Source organism: Dermacentor variabilis, chromosome 3 (genome assembly GCF_050947875.1).
Source record: "Dermacentor variabilis isolate Ectoservices chromosome 3, ASM5094787v1, whole genome shotgun sequence".
In the NCBI taxonomy this organism is placed as follows: Eukaryota; Metazoa; Arthropoda; class Arachnida; order Ixodida; family Ixodidae; genus Dermacentor; species Dermacentor variabilis.
In genome coordinates this window covers 230,824,198-230,839,790 of record NC_134570.1, presented here as the reverse complement: position 1 = coordinate 230,839,790, position 15,593 = coordinate 230,824,198, and the positions used below count along the sequence as shown (strand labels likewise).

Here is a 15,593-nt window from a genome sequence, read left to right as displayed (position 1 = left end):
GACACGGCTGCTCCAGTATCAATTAGCGCAACGGTAGGGAGGCCGTCCACAGTTAGATCGACAACGTTCGAAGGCGTCAATGGAGGACTTGTACAGATTGATGGCGACGCAGTTCTTGCCTCCTGAACTGCGGCGCTTAGTTTTGCTCTTGCGTGGGTGAAGGGCGCCGACGCAAGGGGTATAACGAGCTGCGACGCGGGGAAGGCGAACACCGTGGAAGGACCGGGCGCTCGGCTGGTGGCCTGTTCGACTGCCGACTAAGATAAGTGTCTTGAAAAGGTTGCACGTCGGCGTAGGGAGGCGACTGCACCAACCCATCAGAGTGCAGCATGCGGCGGCGGCAGAGTCGTGCAACATGGCCGGGAATACCGCAGGCATAACATATGGGCCTGTTGTCTTGTGTGCGCCAAGGATTAGCAAACGCAGGAGCAGGTCGATGAACGGGATGACGAACGGGTGGTAGCGGCCGTGGATGTAGCGCAACGAGTGGTTGACGAGGAGGCTGCGCGGCGACGGATGCGTAAGTAGGTGGCGCGGCGCCAGGGTACAGCTGATGCTGCATTGGTAGAGCCTCAGCAACTTAAGGCTGCGCGGCGACGGTTGCGTAGGTAAGTGGCGCGGCGACAGGGTACTGCTGATGCTGCATAGGTAGGGCCTCAGCAACTTGCTCTTCAATAACCCGCCGGAGCGTAGGGGCGAGCTGTGTAGGAGGCTGTGAAGGCAGCGGCTGCTGTTGGGGTAGCTCAGCAAAGGGCATTAGAGAGAGCTGACGTGCAATTTCCTCCCGAACGAAAGCTTGGATTAGTGTGAGCAGGGAGGAGCGATCAGGGAGGACGGTCATGGAAGAGAGGGCCTCGTCAGCCACTGAGGGGCGCCTGGTCAAAGCGCGTTGCCTTCTCAACTCGTCGTAGCTTTGGCACAAGTTTATGAGCTCTGCTACGGTGCGCGGACTCTTGGCGTTCAAAATTTGAAAAATGTCATCGGCGATGCCCTTCAAAATGTGCTTTAATTTCTCATTTTCGGGCATAGAAGCATCCACACGTTTGCACAGGTCGAGAACCTCTTCGATGTAACAGGTGAATGTTTCACCGGGTTGTTGCGCTCGCTCTCGTAACCGCTGCTCGGCGCGCAACTTGTGGACGGCAGGGCGACCGAAAACTGCAGCGAAACTGGTCTTGAACGCGGACCAGGACTGAAAGTCGGCTTCGTGATTCTTAAACCACAGGTGAGCCCCTCCCGCTAGGTAGAATATGACGACATTTAACTTGGCGGTATCATCCCATCGATTGAGCAAGCTCACCCGTTCGTACGTAGCCAACCAGTCATTGACGTCCTGTTCGTCCGTACCGCTGAAAACCGCTGGATGGCGTTGCGGGACAGCGCCAGAGCAGGCAACGGGGGGTGGCGGCGGCGTCGGCTGGCGAGAGTCAGGCATGACGGGAGGCAGAGTCCGAGACCGGAGTTCCAGGGTGTAGATGTTCTTGAGTACCCCGCACCTCCACCAATTGTAATGGGTGCACTGAACAGTTCCGATGGTAACGTCTCTTCGTAACCGAGGAGGCAGGTGACGCAGAGCAGGGACAGCTGGTAGCTCGAACGGCTCACACTCGTGCCAAGCACTGGCTATCCGGCTGGCCAACTGGTTGCACAGCAGGCATGGAAGAGACGATCTGGCTGGCCTTGTTCCTGTGCTCTTCTTCTTCATTACACCTCCATTTTTCATCACGCGTTCCCCAATGCTCAGTACTGGGTCCTCTTTTATTCCTGATTTATATTAACGATCTCCCCCTACACACCTCAGTTAAAATACGCCTTCTTTGTAGATGATTGCATCTTATATTGTGACACGCTGACGAAAAAGATGTCAGCTCGGTCGGAAGACGAAGGTCTAGGGTGTGCGCGCTGGCTACCATCTTGTCAGCTGCTATAATTATTGTAAATATTCTATAAATACAAGTCTGACTGTTTTTAACCCCGTAACATTTTTGGTGGAGGTTGCGGGATCATTATCAAGACGGATATACGCAGCGGGAGCTCCTTGGCTGCATCTACAATGCCAGCTCAAGGCGAGGATGCTTCGGTCCCGTCGGCACCTATGCCCACCGTGATTCTAGCACAACCCCGTGACCCAAGAACCTTCTGTGGCACCGACGAGACTGATGTTGAAGACTGGCTTCAACTATATGAGCGGGTGAGCGCCAGCAACCACTGGGACCAGACCATCATGCTCGCGAATTTGATATTTTACCTCGTGGGCACGGCACGCGTCTGGTTTCAGACCCGCGAGGAGGAACTTACCAGCTGGGACATATGCAAACAGAAACTCAAAGATTTGTTTGACAAGCCTGTTGGACGTCAGCGCACCGCCCAAAAGGACATCGCTTCGCGTGTCCAGTCGTGCACTGAATCCTACCTCACGTACTATCGGCCAAAAAAGTAAACGGACCACGGCTTAGGTGGCCGGAGCGGCTGCGGGGCCACAGCGGGGCGCTACTATCTCGCTGGGCGCGCTGATGGCGAGAGTGCTCTGAGTGACGCCAGACTTCGCCCTCGCTCTCACGCGGTATCTCGTCACGCTTGATAAATTTCTAGTGCGCCGTTTGGTTGCTCTGCTGCTGACGGTCGCAACGAAAGGGACCATGCATCGCCGGTAGCTATATGGCGCTTTCGCACAGTAGCGGACGGCCGCGGGGCACCAAACCGCGGCACTGAGAAGGAACGAAGACCCGTTCTGATTGCTGTTTTGCTTACATTCACCTTGTCGTTCAAATTAGTGCATGTCGCCGACGTCCACCGCTGTTCAATTTGGCCGTAACGGCGGCTACAGTGACGCGCGCACTTTCACGCCAGCGCGATAAGTTACGTAATGTGGAAAGTTGGGCCAGTTGTCGATTAATCATCATACCTTGCCGGTGAAGCAGCGCACTGACACGCACACAGTGAAGACACGCAAGAAACGCAGACGACACACACAGCGAGTGTCGTCTTTTCTTGTGTGTCTTCACTGTGTCCGTGTCAGTGCGCTGCTTCACTGGCAAGGTAAGTGATAAGTTACAGGCGTCAAGCTTTACTGTGGGTATAGCTTTTCTGTAAAGATTACTTCTCCGGCATTGTCTCCCGTAGTGGGTTTATTATTCATATCAGCGACGCCTCTGAAAACTGCTTTGATTACCTACTACAATGCGTAGACCGTTATGTAACATTACAAAAGTACCGTCAGGAGTGGGAAGACGAATTGGATGAACTATAGTCAGTCGTGAAAGTTTATTCACGGAAGCATTCCATATCTTGAAGGGGGTCTCACTGCGATGAAAAGTTCCCGTCGACCGCGATGACGGCTTTCTCGCCTTGACATCGAGTCATAGAGCGCCGCCGCTATAGCTTTGGATGTCCGCGCAGCGCTTCCCACTCTGCAACATGTCGCGCCGGCGTGAAAGACCGCGCGTCACCGTAGCTGCCATTGCGCCTACTTGCGTGATGTCGCCTAAAACCGAGCAGCGGTGGACGCTGGCGGCATGCATTAATATGAAAGATAAGGTGAATATACGTAAAACAATCAGAGCGGGTCTTCGTTCCTTCTCAGTGCCGCGGTTTGATGCCGCGCGGCCGTCCTGTGCTAGGCTACAGGCGATGCACAGTCCCCTTCGTCGCGACCATCAGCACAAGAACAACCGAACGGAGCACTAGAAATTTATCAAGCGTGATGAGGTACGGCGTGAGAGTGAGGGCGAAGTCTGGCGCGTCACTCGGAGCACTCTCGCCATCAGCGCGCCGAGCGAGATGGCAGCGCTCCGCTGTGGCCCCGCAGCCGCTCCGGCCACCTAAGCCGTGGTCCGTTTACTTTTTTGGCCGACAGTACATCCAGGACGTGCTCGCTCTGTGCCGCAAAGTGGATCCGAAGATGTCCGAACCTGATAAAGTTGCACATGTCATTAAGGGCATAGCAGATGACGCCTTCCATCCCCTTGTCTTCAAGAATTCTTCCACTGTGCAAGCCATCATTACCGAATGCCGGCGGTTTGAAGAAGCAAGATTTGAGTACGGGCTAGTTGTTATTCCATGGTATCAATCGTCACTTACAGCGCATACATAGACGGAAGACAAAGAAGGACGACGTAGACAGCGCTTGTCTACGTCGTCCTTCTTTGTCCTCCGTCTATGTATGCGCTGTAAGTGACGATTGATACCATGGTTTGAAGAAGCCAAGAGTCGCCGCATTGCCCAGCCATTTCCTCGCCTTCCCAACACGGCTGCTACGTCCACCTGCGAAGCCCTCCGCAGTCCGCCCACACCAAATCGCTCTGATGACATCCTCCACGTCATCCGACGTGAAATAGAAGCCGCATCTCCTGTCATGATCCCAACCCATGGCCCCGACAATTGCCAGGCGACCGTCTCATTCATACAGTCCATTGTGCGCCAAGAATTGGCCAACGTTGGCTTCACTAACGTCGGCTCAGTCAGTCGGCCTGACTACACTCCGTCCAGCACTGTCATACGCACCCGCAGCCTGAATGCCCCAACGCGGTATCGCAACCCGGCCAAATGGCGACTCCAGACGACAGGCCTATATGTTTCACTTGTGGCCGTATCGGCCATATTTCGCGTCACTGCCGGTCTTCGTGGAATTCGACCCGCTGGTCCTACCACCCATTCCACGGCCCTCATGCTGCTCCTAGGTTCGCCCCGCAAACGCAGCCAGTAAATTCTGGCGACACTTTTCTGCCTACCCGCTCTAGCCGCTCTCCTTCGTCACGTCGCCGCTTCTCCCGATCGCCCCCATCTCGTCGATCACCGTCCCCTAGCTCCTTCCGGCGCACGTATACCCTTCCGGAAAACTAACGGGTGCAGCACCTGGAGGTGATTCTGCCAAACCGACCCGACGCAAAAATCCTCTTCTGACCTTGCCCACACATCGGAACCTCATTAAAGTGAACGTAGTGGTGTGCCTGTTACGGCTCTGATTGACACTGGCGCGCACGTATCTGTGATAAATGCTCAGCTTCGGAATCGTCTCAAGAAAGTCCTCACTCCTGCACCTTCGCCTGTGGTCCAAGTCGCCGATGGTGGAACACCAGCCGTTATTGGCATATGTCCGGCTCGCGTGAGTGTCGCCGGACATCATACTTCTGTTTTATTTTATGTACGAGAGCACTGCCCTCACAACCTCATCCTGGGCCTTGACTTTCTGTCTACACATTCTGCTTTGATAGAATGATTGACCCTCCCGATAGTGCCCCGATACGGCTATGTTCCACAGAGCATATTCGCCTCCCTCATCGTGCCGTTACCTACATAGGTGTCTCCCCCGTTCCACCTGTACCAGACGGTGACTACATCATATCTCCTAATCCGGATGTCCTGCTCTCGCATAACGTCGCTTTTCCTCACACCGTCGTTACCATTTCGGACAACATGTCCTGCCTTCCGCATGTGAACTTTGGACTCTGTACGCAAGTACTCCAGTGCGGAATATCTCTGGCACAAATAACGCCAGCCAGAGACTACCACATTTCAGCTTTAACTTGTGACAGCTCCTCGTGTTCAACTCTTGCTTTGCCCCCTGTCCCTTCAGACTTGAATGCCCTAACAAAAATGATTGCTCTCGACCTTCCTCATGAGTGTGCTGAAGAACTACGTTGCCTCCTTGCCTCATACTGGGATATATTCGACCTTGGAGAATGCCCTCTAGGACAAACATCTGTCGTAAAACATCGAATAAGCACCGGTGATGCGAGCCTGATCCACCTGCGACCCTACCGCATCTCGCCTACTGAGCGACATATCATCCAACACGAAGTTGACAAGATGCTTTCTCGAGACATCATCGAACCTTCTTGCAGCCCATGGGCATCCCCTGTTGTACTAGTTAAAAAGAAGGACAACAGTTGGCGATTTTGCGTCGATTATCGACACCTCAACAAGGTAACAAAGAAAGATGTCTATCCGCTACCACGCATTGACGATGCCCTGGATTGCCTGCATGGAGCACAATATTTTTCGTCCATCGACCTTCGCTCCGGCTACTGGCAAATTGCCGTCGACGACATGGACCACGAGAAGACAGCATTTATTACTCCCGATGGCCTGTATCAGTTCAAAGTGATGCCTTTCGGTTTACGTAATGCCCCGGCCACATTTAAACGAATGTTGGACGCCCTCCTGCATGGTTTCAAGTGGTCCATCTGCCTCTGTTACCTGGACGACATGATCGTTTTTTCTCCGACTTTTGCGATACACCTCGAACGCCTATCGATGATCCTATCTGTTTTCCGTCAGGCGGGGCTACAATTAAATTCGTCCAAGTGCCACTTCGGTCATCGGGAAATCTCTGTGCTCGGGCATCTCGTTGATTCTTCTAGTGTACGCCCTGATCCCGATAAAATACGGGCAGTGAAAGACTTTCCCATGCCAACACGTGCCAAGGATGTTCGCAGCTTTTTGGGCCTTTGCTCCTACTTCCATCGGTTTGTCCGAAATTTTCCGAACATTGCGCATCCTCTCAATCAGCTCCTCAAGAAAGACGCCGCATTCATTTCGGGCCCTGAGCAAGCTGGTGCTTTCACCGAGCTGATTGGGCTGCTTACGTCCCCGCCCATTCTCGCTCACTTTGATGCGTCAGCTCCAACAGAAGTCCATACCGATGCCAGTGGCCACAGTATTGGCGCTATCTTGGCACAGAAACAACAAGGGCGAGAACGTGTTATTGCCTATGCCAGCCGCCTTCTTTCCTCTGCTGAGCGCAATTATTCCATCACCGAACGCAAGTGTCTGGCTCTCGTTTGGGCAGAGGGTAAATTCTGCCCCTAATTGTACGGCCGCCAATGCACAGTCATCACTGATCACCACACTCTTTGTTGGCTTTCGTCCCTCTAAAATCCTTCAGGGCGCCTTGGCCGCTGGGCTCTGCGCCTTCAAGAATACAACTATTCAGTTGTATACAAGACCGGCCGGTTACGTCAAGATGTGGACTGCTTGTCGCGCCATCCTGTCGACTATCCTGCCGTTTCTGCGGCCGGCATACCTGTCACCGTTCTCTCTCTGGCTGCTTTTCGCGATATTGGAGCCGAACAACGTTGGGACGCCTCCTTACAAGACCTTATTCAATGGCTCACTTCAACAACGCCCAATCCTTCCCTTCGCATGTTTCAACTCCAAGATGGTATATTGTACCGCTCTAACATGCGCCTGGACGGCCCTGCCCAACTCTTCGTTGTGCCTGAGCATCTGCGTCAGACTGTTCTCGCCCAGCTTCAGGATGTCCGACTGCCTTGGCGTGTAACGGACCTACGACCACGTTCGTCGGCGCTTCTATTGGCCTGGTCTATACCATGACGTCTGCCGTTATGTCGCTGCGTGTGACCTTTGTCAACGACGCAAAAAGCCGATCACACTCTCTGCTGGTCGCCTTCAACCACTTGACGTACCATCAGAACCATTCTTCCGTGTAGGTGTTGATCTTGTAGGCCCTTTTCCTACGTCTGATTCGGGAAACAAGTGGATTGCTGTAGCAACAGACTACGCCACCTGATATGCAATCACACGGGCTCTTCCGACAAGCTGTGTAACCAATGTCGCCGACTTCCTCCTAGAGAACGTCATCCTTCACCACGGCGCCCTTCGACAGCTCCTCACCGACCGCGGCTGCTACTTTCTTTCTAAAGTTGTCAACGAAATTCTGCACTCGTGCGCGACTAAACACAAACTTGCTACTGCTTACGATCTACAAACGAACGGTCTAACCGAGCGCCTTCACCGCACCCTTATTGATATGCTGTCCATGTATGTCTCCACTGATCATCGCGACTGGGATGTTGCGCTGCCGTTCGTTACTTTCACCTATAATTCGTCTTGCCATGATACTGCCGGCTTCTCTCCATTCTTCCTCTTGCTTGGCCGCGACCCTACGCTACCTTTCGACACCATTCTGCCTGCTAGCCTGAATTCCACGTCCGAGTACGCCCGTGAAGCCATACTCAAAGCTCAAGAAGCACGCCATATTGCCCGACGTCGACTTGTGGAGTCGCAGGACAATCAGCGGTGTTTATATGACGCCCGCCATCATGACGTCCATTACACACCAGGCACCCTGGTTCTCTTTTGGTCGCCATCGCGACGCGTTAGCCTCTCGGAAAGGTTACTTTCACGCTACTCTGGCCCTTACCGTATCTTGCGTAAACTAACTGACGTCACATACGAAATCGCCCCTCTTGAGCCAACCGTGCCTCAGCATCGCTCCGACGTGGTCCATGTCATGCGTCTTAAGTTGTATCACTCGCCCGCCTCCTAACCAGCACCGAGCCGGTGCTTCCGACCCGGGGGTCATGTGACACGCTGACGAAGAAAATGTTAGCTTGGTCGGAAGAAGACGACGCTCTGGGTTGCGCGCGCTGGCTACCATCTCGTCAGCTGCTATAATTATTGTAAATATTCTGTAAATACAAGTCTGACTGTTTTTAACCGCGTAACAATATCATACAGTTAAATCTCCTACTGATCATGTTGTCCTTAACATATATTTTGCTGACTTCTGTAACTGGTCCAAATCATGGCAAATGAATATCAACTTTTCCAAAACTGTCTCCATGTCCTTTACACAATGCTCATGCCCTTCCTTCTTTGCCTATGGCTTTAACAATATTACTTTAAATAGGGTTTTCAAATTCAAATATTTAGGTATCCTACTAACACACAATTTGTCATGGTCGAAACACCTTGATGTCACCTGTAACAAGGCCCTTAAAAGACTAGGTAACTTACATCGGATGCTGCGTCTTGCTCCTCAAGAAACTAAACTTCTTACTTATATAACCCTCATTCGCCCCATCCTTGAATATGGCTGCATTGTATGGAATCCATACAAATACTGTGACATCAAAACAACTAGAATCAGTGCGACAAAAGTCAGTGCACTTTGTTTATAGGAGATATGACAAGGAATTCCATCTAACTCTCTTGCCCAACTTGATCATACTTCTCTTGCAGGGGGTCGCAAATGTGAATGACTAAAATTTCTTCACACGTTAAAATAATTTTCCTCGCCTCTCCTCTGTAGATAACTATTTGACTTTTTCCAAACCCTCATGTACGAGAAGTCACCATGCTCTAAATATCTCAACCCTTTCTGCCCACACTGATTTCATTAAATACAGTTTCTTTACATCAACAATTGAAGTCTGGAATTCATTACCGGGCAATATCTGTTCACTACCACTGATATAATTCACACAAGCTTGTTTATGAATGTTTGTATGTTTGTTGTTCATTCCACTCCTGCAATAGCCCCATTGAGGCTGCAGTAATAATTAACTAATTAATTAATCAGTGGAATGTCCCCAAAGGAGACAAGATTTGGCAGCTTTTCGTGTTGCTCCTTAAAATGGAGTTTCAAGAGGAGGTCACTGCTGGTCAACTCCGTTACTTTATAACCTGGACCTGTAGCACCTGTCAGACATTTTGCCACAAGGAATGGTGACATGGCTCTCACTGTTTTTTCCAGTTTTTCACTGTGGGTCACACGTTAGGGGGGAACATCTCTGCTTGGTTCCCGAAAAATTCGAAAACTTTGGTGCACCCTCTTTTCTGGGGCCGATCAAGGAGTAGGGGCATAGTACTAGTCATGGAGAAACCTCAGCAGTCATGGAGGCATTACGGAATCAGGGTGTAGACGAGCCGTATGTAAAAATACTGAAAGATATCTATAGCGGCTCCACAGCCACCATAGTCCTCCATAAGCAAAGCAACAAAATCCCAATAAAGAAGGCGTCAAGCAGGGAGATACGATCTCTCTAATCCTATTCACAGCGTGTTTACAGGAGGTATTCAGAGACCTGCATTGGGAAGAATTGGGGATAAGAGTTAATGGAGAATACCTTAGTAACTTGCGATTCGCTGATGATATTGCATTGCTTAGTAATTCAGGGGACTAACTGCAATGCATGCTCACTGACCTGGAGAGGCAAAGCCGAAGGGCGGGTCTAAAAATTAATCTGCAGAAAACTAAAGTAATGCTTAACAGTCTCGGAAGAGAACAGCAATTTACAATAGGTAGCGAGGCACTGGAAGTGGTAAGGGAATACATCTAATTAGGGCAGGTAATAACGGCGGATCCAGATCATGAGACGCAAATAATCAGAAGAATAAGAATGGGCTGGGGTGCGTTTGGCAGGCATTCTCAGATCATGAACAGGAGGTTGCCATTATCCCTCAAGAGAAAAGTGTATAATAGCTGTGTCTTACCAGTACTCACCTACGGGGCAGAAACCTGGAGGCTTACGAAAAGGGTTCTACTCAAATCGAGGACGACGCAACGAGCTATGGAAAGAAGAATGACGGGTGTAACGCTAAGGAATAAGAAAAGAGCAGATTGGGTGAGGGAACAAACGCGAGTTAATGACATCTTAGTTGAAATCAAGAAAAAGAAATGGGCATGGGCAGGACACGTAATGAGGAGGGAAGATAACCGATGGTCATTAAGAGTGACGGACTGGATTCCAAGGAAAGGGAAGCGTAGCAGGGGGCGGCAGAAAGTTAGGTGGGCGGATGAGATTAAGAAGTTTGCAGGGACGACATGGCCACAATTAGTACATGACCGGGGTTGTTGGAGAAGTATGGGAGAGGCCTTTGCCCTGCAGTGGGCGTAACCAGGCTGATGATGATGATGATGATGATGATGATAATGATGATGATGACTAGCCATAAGTCAGCATGTGCTTTTCAGCAGTAACGCCAGCCACCCAACGTGGAGTCCCACGAGGGGATGCTGCAGGGCTTGCAAGAACAGGTTCTGTAAACGCCAGCTGTAGGTCACCACTACAACTGAATATGACATGACCAAGGTTGGCTACTCACACAAGGTCTTGCTACCTGGACGATCGCAAGTAACAAAGAAGTGAGTAGAAGGCAGGAAAGATGGAAGGTGAGAGAGAAAGACGAAGATTGGAGAGGAGGACAGGAAAAGGCAACTATCAATTGCCTCTGGGTGGGTCAGCCCGGGGGTGATGTTTACTTGAAGCCGAGGCCAAAGAGGTGTGTTGCCTCCATCCAGCTCAAATCCCAGGATCCCCCCTTTTCCCCAAACATGCAGGAGGGCCCTATCCTCATGTGCTCAGATATGTGGTGTCGCAACACACCAAACACCTGCTGACGCAGACGCCCTAGTTGGTTAGTTTGGACTTTGTCTTGAACTTCCGGAAGAAGGTACCCACTGGCACCTTCTACTATGCATTTCATTTTTATTTGCCTCGATTGAAGGTCAGGCCTTAGCAGAGAACAGATTCCACATTTTGAAGCATGAAGAAGGTTGTGCAGGCTTCTTTTTCTCAGCTAGCAGTGCTGTAAATTTTCCTTTTTGCGATGCTTTTCCATTTTCGTTATTTTTGTGAACAAGGCACTTATATGGGCATTGAAACTTCAATTTCGTCGTTTTACTGGTCGGTAACAAGATTTATAATTGCTAAACAAAGATTTTATATTTCCAGATTCACTTAAAGTGAAACTAACATGAAAATAAAGCTCAAATGGTGTCAATCAAGGCAATCTTTTTCGAAAGTGTCACTTACTTGGGTTCGATGACATGGTTCTGTCTCCCCTGCATGTATTGGTCCTAGGTGTACATATACCCGCTTCCATGTAATAAAACTTTCAATTGACAGACAGCACAATCCCATTCTGTCTCCTTTCATTCTAGTCCTGTTTTTGCACTGCGTTTTCAAACCTGACTGCCCGCCATCTTTCAACACACTACAACTAGTGCCACCAATGGTATATGGTATGGCTGCATGAGCTGCATCTTTGCAAGTGGCCAGTTCTTGTTTCAGCAACAAGCAGCCATGGGGTTCAATGCTGGTTGTGGTGAATGTTGACAGCAAAAAAACTTCTCGCGTCACAGAAGACGTGTGACAGAATGATGGCACAGGTTGAGTGTGCTACCAGCACCAAACAGAGCCATCGAATCTAAACATAAAGAATGTGATATGCAAGACATCTCCTAATGAAAACATGCCTGTGGTTACAGTGCCAGCATCGCGAAATGTGGGGACAGCGAGATTGACATCATATCTGCTCTTTTTTTGTATCAGTTTTGACTTTAGCGAGGCAGAGAAGGGTGAAATAATTGTTCACATGGCGCTCTTAAAGGCTTCATTATTTAATATTTATTTGCTAGCCTACATAATGTGAAATGCAGGCTTCAACTTGCTTGAATTCATTAACTACCTGGAATAGAAAATTAAAGAGATAATATAAGTGTGTTATTTACACGCTACATATTACTCTTCACCTAGAGGCTACCAATTTAGACACTCAAATTTTTAAAACGATATAAATATATTTAATTTATAAAAAGTCAAATTGTTTCCACAGCCTTTGCATAAGTACGTCTTTTATCACACTGTAGTCTTTTCTTGCTTTTATAAAAATTACACTGCACATCCATGAGGACAGCTATAGCTTGTTCAGCTTGCGCTACAACAAAAGACTGCACATCCATTACAGTAAATTTGCCCAGACTGGAAGTGTGCAATAATAAATTATTCTAACAACCATATAATGTTACACAATTAAGTGAAATATGTTAAAATGTGAACAAAGTGCAAACACGTAAGTGTTTGAAAGGAGAGGGTCATGGTTAAAAAGGCACTATATGTAGATCAGAGAAAAATGCTTTTCATTCATAGATCATAGGTTCGTCGTAGGGAGAAGGTCCACTACCCATTCTCCTCCCATTAATCCACCCATGTGCAGTGTTTATGCATACATATAATAAGCTGCTAAGTCAGCATGCAGAAGGGAAATACTGCAGCCATCTGTGAATATCCCAGCCCCTGTGTATCTATGCATGTCCATTGCTGAACTTGTCCATCACTTCATTTGGAAGAATTAAATGAGGAGAAAAATAAAACAGAAACAATCAGGGCTTCTTGGTAAATAACCTTTTGTAATGTTTGCTTTAAGAAAATTAATGGTGAGCAAGGATAGACACATGCCAGCAAATTAAGTACTCACAATATGGCTCGCCAGGAAGTACTAGTCCTAGTACTGCTGCTACATAAAGGCCACAGAGTGTAGTCATATTATATGATGTAATTCACACTTTATAGAAAACTCAAAATTACTCTGGCAAACCTTGCACATGAAATCTTCATCTGTGAGTGGAAAATTAATGCAACATACATGTGCTGTTGAGACCATAATCAACATATTTTTTGTTTGTCCAAGACCTCTATGATATCTGCTGTCGAGAATACCTCTGTCATATGCAACCAGCTCATTTTCTATGGGACATAAGCTATTAAACAACATGCATTTATGTCATACTAGATAAAATTTTAATCACAATTCCATATAAAGCCACAGGCAATGAGGCCGTAGTAAGCATAGGGGTAATAAGCTGTGGTTGATACTTAAATGTAGAAAATAATGAATAGGGGAATGAAAGTGGACAAAAAGAACTTGTCTCCGTTAGGGACTGAACCCACAACCTTAATGTGTACATTGCCCAACTATGTTCAAATTAATAGCTAGGTGAACTGAATGGGTTAAAACAAAAACAGATTTTAAGGTATGGCTCATTTCATGCTAAGAATTTATTTAATTAAATGAAATACATGCTATATTTATCTATTTTCTATGGCTCTATACTTCTATAGATCTTTATTTTCTGAACACTCGTGGGTGTACATTAATACTAAGAACACGCACGCATCTCGATGCATAATATATATATATATATATATATATATATATATATATATATATATATATATATATATATATATATATATATATGTGTGTGTGTGTGTGTGTGTGTGTGTGTGTGTGTGTGTGTGCATTTTAATGCCCCAGACAGTATATTTGCACAATTAAACCTTGGTTTGCTTTTTTTTTTCCTTTCTTCTCTAATTCACACTTTAATTGTGCACACAATAAAGGCATGAAATTTCTATAAACCTATCGCACATACTATTGCTGCAGTAAGCATCAGCGCAGCGCGCAATAACTGCCAGCGTTCGGACCGTAAAGCAGGCTTTCCGGCACAACAGCGTCCGGAATGGCGCGCGGAAATGCGGCGCGCGACGCCCCGAAACGGAACTGCGCGTCGCCGCAAGCGAGGCCGAGATACGCGCGATCCGCACCCCGGGCGCTCTTCGCAACTGTCACACGAGGTTCATCGACCCAAAAGCGAACGTCGCGGATCCCCTGGCGCGCAACAGGCGTTTGCTGAAGGACGAGGCATGTCCCGCGCGCACGCCTGCAGTTTACGGTGCGCTAGCTGTCAAACGAAGCGAGAAACGAAAGATTTTAGAGGCAGCGTTTTCAGCCAGACGGCATGACGCCAATCGCCTCTGTTGGGCCCCATATGTGCCGGGCTGACTCCCAAATTGTGCAATATGGTCACTAGTATCGAGCATCCCCGCATGCTCTGGGCAGCGCAGGCACTCTTCGCCTTTTTCATCTCAGTGCCAACCTCTAACAGAACGAGTTTTGCAACTCCTTGGGTGAAGCGATCGGAAGTATATCACGCATATTTCGCTCGACCGCAACTGCTGCGACGCGGCTGCAGCAGAGTAATCGGCAGCCGGCGCACCTGCTGCGTGCGTCGCAGCGCGGCAGCGCGCACATTACCTCTTTCTTCACAGTCCGCAGTAGTTTCTCCCTGTACTCGTTTTCGCTGAGCAGCGACGCCGACGTATCGTCGCTCTTGCTCCGGAAGACAGTCATGATGCGAGTCGGCGAGTCGCTCTTGCAGAATGCGGCCGGCGCTGACGCGAGGGCCATAACCTCTTCGAGTCTACCCTACTTAAAGACAGAAACAGCAAATCGCGCGTAACTGCACGCACAACAATTCGTCTCGGCGACGGCAGCAGCTGAGGCCCGCTCCGCCACTCTGATTGATGAGGCGCTTGCGGCACGGCGCTTCCTTCGGTTTCAGCGTTGGTTTCCCCGCAGGTTTCCCTACGGCCTTGGGCATAGAGTTTCTCACCACATTGCCTAGAGGGAAATCTGGCGCTGCTGCGCTGTGGTATGCATGGGAATGCCGGTATATTGTGGATTCGGATTGGCATCGTTCTCGTAGAGACAGGACACCTTGAAGACGCGCTTGGCAAGTACCGTTCCGTCTGTCACAATGATTCATTTTCTACTAGAACAGCACATGAAAAGCTGTTTTAGCTTTATTATTACGCGAAAATATGTTTTGTTTAACTATGAGAACTTGTTATTGTGTGTATGACTACATGTTACGTAAAAAGTATCAGCGGGCCGCTAAAGTTGGAGGACAAACGACAAGGTTCGCGCTCGCTTTGAAACAGTTGGTCGTCTGTTCTTGCTTTTCTTCGCTTGGTCATGCATGGTGGGTGAGTAAAGATGTAATATGCGTGAATGGAAACATTTTATGAAGATTTTACTTTGACCACGCGTTATTTGCGTAGCCATATCCACGTTTTAGACGAAGCCTCTTAGAACACCAGCCAACACGAGCCTCGCAGACACATATACCAGCATTCCCATGACGGCACGGTGCCCCCTTAAGAAACTCCCATAGACGGTGGCGCCAGATTACCCTCTAGGTGTTATAGTGAGAAACTCTATGG

At 48.9% G+C, this 15,593-nt stretch overlaps 1 protein-coding gene across 4 annotated transcripts in view; it reads right to left on the bottom strand.

The window, feature by feature from the left end:
• LOC142576702 (small G protein signaling modulator 1-like) overlaps window positions 1–15,593 on the bottom strand; it is a 272,548-nt gene that overhangs the window by 236,818 nt on the left and 20,137 nt on the right. The window contains exon 1 of one of the 4 annotated variants that reach the window (XM_075686948.1): window positions 14,626–15,154. The exons of 2 other annotated variants lie outside the window; for them this stretch is intronic. In XM_075686948.1, the coding sequence (XP_075543063.1) occupies window positions 14,626–14,778 (153 nt within the window). In that variant the 5' untranslated portion in view covers window positions 14,779–15,154. Of the gene's footprint in view, window positions 1–14,625; window positions 15,155–15,593 lie in introns of those variants that run through there. One more of the 4 variants, XM_075686947.1, reaches the window with a different exon arrangement.